Genomic DNA, 10,071 nt, shown 5'->3' on the forward strand with positions numbered 1-10,071 from the left:
TTAATTATTTAAATGATTGGCTTATATTGGTTCTTACAGTTACCACAAACAACTCAGTTCTCATTTGATTAAGCCCCTATATATATATATATATATATATATATATATATATCTATTATTTTGGATGGAGGGAATAATAAGGGCGCTGCGCAGGCATTCAACCCACGTATCATATGTTATGAGCGGCTGACATTTGGTGCGGATGCGGACACAACAAAACAACCATATCTTCTTCCAACCCTCAAATCCACGGATTCCCTCCATTAACCCAACACCCTTCCCCTTCCCCTTCCCCTTCCCCATGAAGGCTTTCACTCTCTTCGGAACTTCCGACACCCTCTCCCTCTTCGGTGTTGCTGCTCTTGCCTCCTCCTCCTCCCCCTCCCCCTCCATCTCCATCTCTATCTCCTCCCGGTAATTTTCCCTTTTCAATTTACACGCATATTTTCATATCTACAAACCCTGATTGCTCAATTTTGTTTCCCTTGTTCTTACTTCTATCCTATGACTCTAGGCTTTTATTGTTTTTCAGAACTAACAACATGATTCAGTTTCTGTTTCTTACCTTAACCATCATGCTTCTGTTGTATTAGTTCCTTATAAAACTCATATATCTTCTAAGCTTTCTATAGATTTGCTATTTTTAGAATTAATGATTCCTTGAAGAAGCTTGTGATCAGAATCATGGAGGTCACTCTAACCTCAAATTCTGGTCTTCGGTTTCTAAAAGGTCTAATCTCTAAGCTAGAAATCCTGTCGGTTGGGTGAATTTGGATGGTGAGATGTGCTTACTGCTTCATATATATGGCAAATGGAGGGAGGCTTAGAACTACAAAAAAATCGGTGGCCATATATTGCTGCTCACTTAAATTTTGACTCATGCTGGATATATAGCATCCATTTACATCATCTTGTGTGTATTGTATTGTAGCCTAGCCTTGCACAGTTGCAGGTCCAATAGAAACACAAAGAGATCCACAAATATTTGTTAGTTTAGGAGTTCCAGATATCAATTTTTTGGAATCAAGTTACTCTAAACTAGATACAATTAACTCACAAAGGTTATGCTATAAGCTCTATGAGACATATCACTTAACGTCAGATATACTATAGAGTCAGAATGTGTTCTTTCTTTGAAACCTACTGAAGCAAGTGATTCGGATATGCTCTGCACGCTCTTAAAAACAAGTCTTGTATGGATGCAACACACACACTACCAAGAAGACTACTCGTTGCTGCAGTGAACATAATGGTTACGTACCATCATTGTGCTTCTTCACCTTTTAATCAGTACTTGTGTGGTTATGCATGTAATGTTGGAAAAGTGTTTGCATAGATCACATTGACATTGGAACTTCTGGAATCAAGTTATCCAATTTGTGAGTTTTCACATCTTTAGAAATTTCAGTGTCTTTATTGCTATTTAATACCAACCTCAGTTCTTATGCATTCAGGAACCAACGTTCTTTCCCTCAGAGGCTTTTCTTCTGTCGAGCAGAGAATGGTAAGCAAGTAAAAGTTCATCATCATCTAATCGTTTTTCTTTAATTTTTGTTGATGTAACGGTTATTTAGGGTTCCAGATAAGAAACGTTTTGATGGTTTCTTTTGTTGTATTATTCTGATATCTTGAATATGTAGCAGACGGGTCGGTGAGCTTAGTAAATGTGCCTCCAAATCTATTACTAGCAGAAAGAGAAGAAGCTAAGGCTGTATTGAACTTGTTTTTGAGGAAACAAGGCATGTCCCGTGTAAATGCAATCAGAAAGATCAAACAGCTGGACCTATTCATCGATCACCTTATTTCAAGACTTCACACTGTTTATAAAACCCGATATCTAGTAGGTTTGACTCCTCTACTTTGACCTGATTTTCTTATCATGGCTTGTTCAATATAATAGTTTGTTGGATATTGGTGATCAAACAACCGCTCAGAGGCCAGGTGCGCGATCCCCCTACCACCGGGTGGGATATACTGGGATTGTTTGTTTTCTATGAATGCAATATATGCCCTTAACTTATTATAATATAATGGTCCTTGCAGGACGAGAGCTTACGACTCTTGAAATCAGAGATGCTCTCATTCCTTACCTAGATGAACTCCTTGAGGAACATGGGGACAATTTGGTAGATGCCCTAGAATACTTTCCCATCCCTATAGTGAAAGAGAAATCAGAGGAAATCGATCAAAATCCACCTGCTGATATTATTGAACCTTCAACTACACATGCTTCGTCCCTATCCAGTGCTAACTCTAAGAAGCTGACAGCCATGGCACGAGTAAGCGATATCGGTGAAACACCAAATCTCCCTCCACATGTAGTATATCTTGAAGATCTCGGGATGGATCTCGAGGTTATTAAGGAAGTGATTCGAAAGTTCCCTGCCTTTGCTTACTACAGTTTGGAAGGCAAAATCAAACCAGTGGTGGAGTTCCTTGTTGACCTTGGTATAGCAAAGTCGGATATCCCTGTAATTATCAGCAAACGACCTCAATTATGTGGTATTAGTCTAACCGAGAATCTGATCCCAACCATGGCATTTTTAGAAGACTTGGGGGTGGACAAGAAAAAATGGGCAAAGGTTATCTATCGTTTTCCTGCCCTTCTGACTTATAGCAGATCGAAGTTACAAGCAACCGTGGACTTCCTTTACGAAATGGGGCTTTCTTCTGAAGAGGTGGGGAAGGTTCTCACACGCTTCCCATCGATCATAAGTTACAGCGTGGAGGAGAAGCTACGACCCACTGCTCATTACTTTCATTCGGTAGGAGTGAATGGTGGTGTGCTTATGTCACGATGTCCACAGGCTTTTGGTCTTAACATCGAGACGAGTTTGAAACCAGTGACGGAGTTTTTCATGCAAAAAGGATACCATATGGCTGATGTGGCGGTAATGGCTTCCAGATACGGGGCTCTATATACATTTAGCGTGGCGGAGAACTTGGTTCCGAAATGGGAATACTTCCTGACGATGGGTTATCCGAAAAGCGAGCTGGTGAAGTTTCCTCAGTATTTTGGGTACAGTTTGGAGGAGAGGATCAAACGTCGGCATGAAATTGTGAAAGAGAGTGGGGTGAGGTTGCTTTTAAACCAGGTGCTATCTCTTTCGGATGAAGACTTTGACAGGGTTCTAAAGCGAAAAGTGAAGAAAAAGAACGCGTGTGCCTGAGACTGAGAGGGTTTATTTGGACAGAATGAATTGAATATTTAATTAAAGCCGATGAAGGGGTGTAGCTATTCTGTTTCTGTGATATATATATATCTGATTTTGGAAGGGGCCAAATACTTTTGAGTTTTGTGATCAATTGTATTTGAAGTGTTACTTAATTTAAAGGTAATGTTTTTGAGGAGTAAATTTGGTTTATCAAAATTGACTTTGTTAAACTAAATGATTTTGTACATATTTTTTTTTTTTTATATTTATAGTATATCATATTTGAATTGTGTCCCTCTTGTTATGTTATATATGAAATTTAATTGATGTAACAGGAAAATTACGCATATGAATATTGTTTAAATATTTATTATAATAACTATATCGTAAATATATATTGTTCAATATTTTGATTTATAATATATTTTTGTTGTTGTTTCATTTTAGAAAACCCCACAATAGCATAGCATAGCATAGCTTAGCTGGGCTCAATCTTGATATCAAAACACAACCTATTAAATAAATTAATGAGTATATCAATCTTTAATACAACCTATAAAATATAAATCAAAATAAATTTATTCTAAAAAGAGGATGGAGTTGTAATTACTTGTGTTGGGTAATCTATATCTATATTATATTATATATTTGTATAATGAATAAGAAGATAAACCAAAAAGTCCTTTCTTTTATATTTCACACAAACTTAAATAATTACAACTTAATCTAACATCTTTTAATATCTTAACAACTCAATTATTGTTTAAATTTACGAATTTCATAAAATATTAAAAATTTATTTTATTATTGTTTATATGATTATTTAGAACAAATTATTTAAAACAAGATAGTTTTTTTTTTCCTTTTAAAACGAAAAAAATAGGAGAGAAAATGCAAAAATCTGTAAAGAAAAAATACCCAAAAATAATCACCATAAGAGAAAACGTTTTTATTTTTATTTTTATTTATTCCATCAATAATTTTTTTTAAAATTAAATGTTTAGATTAGAATATATAAAATATTTTAATAATATAACGAGAATTATAGTTTTTAAAATGAAAAAGTTTCTTAGAGTACAAGTTTTAGATTTTGATTATTCATTTTTTCTCATAAATTGTATATTCATTAAAAAGTAAAATATATATATATATATATATATATCCAAATAAAATATAATACATACATTTTAATAATACTAGCTAGCAATATGTTACGTAATCTTTTTTATTTTATGTCATTTAAAAAAAAAACATTATTTATAAATATGTTTTTGATGTGAACCAGAATTAGAATCTTGTCTCCTACGCTCAAAGCCTCGACCGTTTTCTTCTTCCCTCTCCATTTCTAAACCTCACTCTCCTGCCCTGTTTTTTCAATTCCACACAAACCATCATATCTAACCATAAATTTCATTCGACTCCTTGTATACATGTGTATATACAGACATACAAGGGCTTTTCATCCTATTTAATCAAGTTAAAATGGGGATGATTTACAGACACTTGCTGATGGGGAATAAGAAGGGTGATTTGGGGCCTGTTTGGATGGCTGCCCACTTTCCGAAACGTCTCAGAAAAGACCTTGTTCAACAGACTAACATCACTTCTTCTGTTGGTTGGTTCTTCGTTGATTTGTTTCTTTTTTCTGCCTCGTTTTCACATTCCTTCAACTTGCAGGAACTATTGTAGCATCCTCTGTCTTAATTCTTCCAATTGAATCTCTTCCTTGAAACCAAATTGGGGTTTATTTATTTTACTAGTTTTTATTTTTTGTTCGTTTATGTTTCACGTCGGCAAATGCCGTTGCTCGTCTCTAGGAAGAGTTGTATACGATTGGGAGTTATCTAAAGGCGATGGAGACGTAAATGCGGTGTTTCTAGTATTTGTTGGGTTCGATTCATGGTTTGATACGCATACAGTTTCTATAATTTCTGGAAAATGTGATTATTTTGACCCTTCAAATAATTTTTTCATCCAAAACGTGTGTATTTGAAACCTAGGTTTTTCCCCCTTCTGGTTAGAGGATGAAAGGAGGTTTTATATAGCCTACTATGTTTTGTTCGTTACTTGTGATGGTTGTTTGGCTGTTGACTGGACAAATCATGTGGGTTCCATTGTTTGCTTTCAAAGTCGCCATCACATATCATAAATTTCTCACAAATAACTCATTAATTACATAAAGGGAAGAAACAGCTATGCAAATTGAGGGCCGTTGAAATCTTGCATGAAATAGTTGTATCAGAACTTGCAAGTTTGGTGAATCCTGCCGAAAATTTGTGCATTATCTGTTGAACCCTCTACCCCCTAAAATAACCTTTTGCTTTCCCCTTATAGAAACGAGTTTACTCTTCTGAGCAACATATAGAAAAAAGAAATGATAAGTGATATCTAAAAAACCAGGATAATGTTTGGTTTGTGTTGCTAGTCATTTATAAATGAATTTCCTAAAAGAATCTACTGTTGAACTTGAAGTTCAGTATACACATTACTAGGGATTCACACGCTGATATCCTGGACCCTGCATTAGGTAGTTTATCGATTTACATGGTTGATAAGAAGTATCTCCATTAAACTTCAAGTTTCTTCATGGTATTATGTTACTTCTGAATTGATTCGTACTATTGTTTCTTGTATATTAATCTTTTTGACATGCTTTTTCTTTTGTGTTGTGTTTGATTCAGATAGAATATTGGTAGACCAACTTCCTGTTGTAACGTATAGAATATTAGGCTTTCTTCTACTAGGAGTGACAAGGATATACTCGAAAAAAGTCGAGTATTTGCTTCATGACTGCAATAATAGCCTTAATGAAATGAAAATTCATCTCGAGGGAAGGACAAAAGTTAATAAAGATGTTGGGGGTATGTGCACACCAGAATCTTCAAGCAAGAGATCTAAGCATAGCGTAGTAGACATGCCTGTATCCAAATCTTCTGGTATAAAGAGATGCAATGTCTTTGTTGAGGCTATGAATGCACAATTATCTTCAATCAGCCTGCCAGAAAATTTTGAACTAGATGCATTTGATCTGGAAGTTGTGGAAGATGATAACAGCGAGTGAGTTACATACTTGCATTTATATAATTTGGTCAATCTTGTTATGGTGGTTTTACATTCTTATCATGTTTTCTGTGTTATTTTCTTTCATATTGCAGGGACCATGTGAAATCCCGTTTGGAGATCGTGCTTAATGGTAATCTTTTAGGTTTATTTCTTTTTATTGAATAATCTACATGATCCCTTAATTTAATAGTATGTTTCTTCTCATACAGAAGATGCATGGGAAAATGACCGGACTGGGGGTCAAACATTTGGCAAGGTACATCAAGTTTTCTCCCAGAAAATGTAAATTTTGTATATCAGTGTTTATTTGTTAAGTCATTTTAGTTTCACTGAAGTTGAATGTGATATTTTGATTTTTCAGGACTGGTGGGATGTTTCTTCCAGTTTCACAGGCCATGCTTCTGCTTATGCTACGACTACAAAGTATGTTATTATTGATCGTGTGAGAAGGAGAGTTAAAATTAGAAGCGTAAGAAGGGATCTGGACCCTTGATCACTTTTAATCTCTTGCCCACCCATGAATTGTGCTTCTCACAGGAATTGATCTGGTGCATCTCATTCTAATGTGCATCCAAGGGTGGAGATCCCTTCTTACGATTCTCATCTTAACTCTCCTCACCGAAATGCAACCCTATATATATACGTACATATACCTATATATACATATACATATATACATATACCTATATATACATATACATATATATATACCTATATATACATATACATATATACATATACATATATACATATACATATATACATATACCTATATATACATATACATATATACATATACATATACCTATATATACATAAACCTATAATCAGGTTCAGTAGGAAAACCGCAAAAAAATGTTAAATTGAGGAACACCTTGATAAACGTCTATCTGAACGGTGTGCACATGTGTATACAAGTAATTTGGAAACAATTTGTCCGGTACGCCCATGTGCATGCGCATGTGCATAAAAACTAAGAAATAACTTTAATTACTTGTATGCACATGTGCATACTGTCCAGATGAATGGTTGCCAGGGTGTTACTTAGTTTTTCATTTTTTGGGGGGTTTTCTCTTGAACCTCCCTCTCTCTCTCTCTCTCTCTCTATATATATATATATATATATATATATACATATGCAAACACTCAAGTCTTTTGTTCTATCCTTGCTTCAGCACTAACCCAAGTAACGCGGAAACAAGTGCTGAGAAACTACGCCATAGATTCTCCCTGGATGAGAGCTTGGATCCCATGGTACTTGATGAGACTGATGAAGAACTACAACTCACTGAAATACCCACTATTCAACAAGATCCAGAATCGAAGAACACAAAATTTTCGGATGATTTCATGATATTTGAGGATAGTGAACATCTAGCCAAGGAGGATTGTAGAAACAAGAAGTATCCTGATGAAGATTGTACAACTGGGGAGACAATGATTTCAGAAATGACATTGGTTGGTAACATGACGCTTAAACCTAGTCCAGAAAAACGTCAATTATCAGTTAGCATTGATGTAACACCTCAGTCGAAGGCTCCAGCTGTCTCAGGTAACGTCTGAAGCTTCTGTTGATTAACCTATCGTCATTGATTAGATTTCCATTTATGAACTGGTCCTTGAATGCAGGTGAACATAAATCAGATTTTGTGGCTATCCGTACCCCAGCTTCCAAAGAGCATGCTTGGCCCCCTAGGAAGCGCAGACTTGTTTATGATGATACGATTGTGGTTCCCAACAAGTGAGTGATGTCACCCTTTTTGTCCTAGTGTGTATGCAAGTGTGTATATATACGTACATGCATGTTGAGCGCAAAATCATTTGAATGGTGCTTTGTTTATTGTTTTCTTTCTATATTCGTTGAAATTAGTTCTCTTGGATGAAAAATAAAAGATTGGTTCTTTGTCCTTGATTGTTGGGGCCGCCCCTTTCCTGGACCCGCAACATGAAATGGTTCTTGAAAATGCCTTAATCTGGGAGCTGAAAAGATCGGTTCTTTGCCCTCAATGGTTCTTGAAAATACCCTAATCTGGAAGCTGATACTCCAAAAGCTCGAAATCATCTTCTCTTCATTATGGCAGGGTATTTAAAAACTGGCTTGCGGATGCAGGCGATCTGGTGGGGAAAAGAAGGAAAGCTTCATATCCACTTCTTACACGGAAAGAATGTCGTTCCTTTGATTTTGTTCTGGAGCCTATAATTCCCAGTAAGCTTTGTCTCTTCTCTAGTTAATTTGATGTTCCCTTGAATATTTGAAGTTCCAATGCAATGTCCTTATGCTGCTTTGAAGGCGCTTCGAAGAGGGTACCAACAGGTTTTGAATTTCTAGTAGTTGTTTCTGGTTATTTGGTTAATTAATTATCATTTAATAAGCTTTGTTTCTTTTCTACTAAATTTGACTAGTAATCTTTTCCCTTCCCCCAGTCAATGCAGAATTTCCGTCAGATCTTACATCTGTCATTTCTACAAACAAGGTGTTGGTGCTAGAAAAAGTTGAAGATACAATGGAACGAGATTCAAAACTTGATGAATTAGGATCCCTTAATACGCCTAAAACTTCTGAGCAAAAAGAAACTGAAGCAATTGCTCCTTCAACGCCCGTAACCCATTCAACATCATTGAGATTTAACGAGACAAATTCATCGAGGAGCGGAGAAAAAGAGCTCTTCCCAATTGAGGATGTAGAATTGGATGAAATTCAAATGAAAAAGGTAATCTGCTAGTTTTCTTTGAATACATACAGCCAAAACCATCTATCTCAAGATCATAAGAATGTAGAATTTGATATTGGTTCTTAAGCGATTCTGATATATTTATTGTTTGTAAATCATGGCCAGGGGCCAAGCTTGTTAGGGGGAGGAAATCAAGAAAATGGTAAGCAACTTTCTTTTGTTTTCCATCTTCTACTTTTGGAAACTTTCTTTCTTTAGAAATCTGATATAATCATGTTATATTTTTCTGTTACTGTAGAAAAATGGTCGGCTGTAACCAAGTGAGTGTTTTTTTGCATTCTTTTATAGTTGGGGTCTGTTTTTGAAAGGTCTGTAAGATGTAGGTTTCTATGATATGTATGCAGAAGTGTGGGGAGTTATCTGCATAGTAACTTGGTACAGAGAGAAGAAAGAGGAGAAGAGGAAGTTATAAACTTGTCACAAATTCTGAAACATAAAACCAAGAAAGAAAGTGCAAGGTTCTTCTCTGAGATGTTGGTAAGCAGTATGAAGGTTTTGAATCGATGGTGGTGGTGGTGTGCTTATATTAAATCTTTGTGTTTTAAAAATGATGCAGATTCTGAAAACGGGAGGTTACATCGATGTGAAACAAGGAAAGGCGTATGATGATATCCGTGTGATGCAAACTTCAAAGTTGAAGGAAGTATTTGGAAAGGGGAGGTGAAGGACAACGAGCGGGTGGACGGTGATGTTGTTTGTACAAAAGAAAGTAAAGATCATATGTATGTATGTATGTATGTATGCGGTAGAAAGAAAGATGGAAAGAAAGAAAGAAATAGGTAGTTGTTGATTAGATTCTGTAGCTTTTCAATTTCAGCCATGGGATATATGTTTATGAAGGTTTTTTTCTTGTGAAATTGGCTCCAACAGAAGATCATTCTTCAAAATCGAAAAAAGGAGACCCAAACAAAATTTTCCATATCTTCAAATTTTATTTTAGAGTTGAGAGAATGTATTGTGCTGCTTATTAAAATATCCAATAAAATTCATAAAAATAGTGTGTTATTTTTGGGAAGGTTCTTTTTTTATATATATATTTAGAGAATTTCACTCTATTTTTTTTCATTTTAAAGAATCTGTTAGCATAAATATCCTTTTTAAAGAATCTTTTAGGAGATATC

The 10,071-nt window shown here is 35.3% G+C and overlaps 2 protein-coding genes across 7 annotated transcripts; both read left to right on the forward strand.

Annotated features, from left to right (window-relative positions):
- The first annotated feature begins 225 nt into the window (after nucleotides 1-225).
- Nucleotides 226-3,330, forward strand: LOC112516031 (transcription termination factor MTERF5, chloroplastic). 6 transcript variants are annotated; one of them, XM_025123053.1, is made up of 5 exons: nucleotides 282-414; nucleotides 1,326-1,379; nucleotides 1,455-1,504; nucleotides 1,641-1,844; nucleotides 2,044-3,330. In XM_025123053.1, exons 1-5 carry the CDS (start codon nucleotides 302-304, stop codon nucleotides 3,168-3,170), a joined length of 1,548 nt encoding a protein of 515 aa, XP_024978821.1. In that variant the 5' UTR covers nucleotides 282-301; the 3' UTR covers nucleotides 3,171-3,330. The 6 variants fall into 6 exon arrangements, with proteins under 6 accessions (XP_024978823.1, XP_024978821.1, XP_024978822.1 ...); XM_025123054.1 differs by having other exon boundaries at nucleotides 1,644-1,844; XM_025123055.1 differs by lacking the exon at nucleotides 1,326-1,379 and having other exon boundaries at nucleotides 226-414; nucleotides 1,440-1,504.
- A 1,192-nt stretch (nucleotides 3,331-4,522) lies between these two features.
- Nucleotides 4,523-9,787, forward strand: LOC112515613 (sister chromatid cohesion 1 protein 2). Its single transcript, XM_025122514.1, has 13 exons — nucleotides 4,523-4,770; nucleotides 5,837-6,212; nucleotides 6,311-6,348; nucleotides 6,428-6,474; nucleotides 6,580-6,641; nucleotides 7,394-7,770; nucleotides 7,848-7,959; nucleotides 8,300-8,424; nucleotides 8,643-8,929; nucleotides 9,056-9,092; nucleotides 9,189-9,210; nucleotides 9,295-9,427; nucleotides 9,507-9,787. The coding sequence occupies exons 1-13, from the start codon at nucleotides 4,638-4,640 to the stop codon at nucleotides 9,612-9,614; spliced, it is 1,857 nt and encodes a 618-aa protein (XP_024978282.1). The 5' UTR covers nucleotides 4,523-4,637; the 3' UTR covers nucleotides 9,615-9,787.
- The last annotated feature ends 284 nt before the right edge of the window (nucleotides 9,788-10,071 follow it).

The sequence above is a fragment of the Cynara cardunculus genome (genome assembly GCF_001531365.2).
Source record: "Cynara cardunculus var. scolymus isolate 2C chromosome LG 7, CcrdV1, whole genome shotgun sequence".
Classification (NCBI taxonomy): domain Eukaryota; kingdom Viridiplantae; phylum Streptophyta; class Magnoliopsida; order Asterales; family Asteraceae; genus Cynara; species Cynara cardunculus.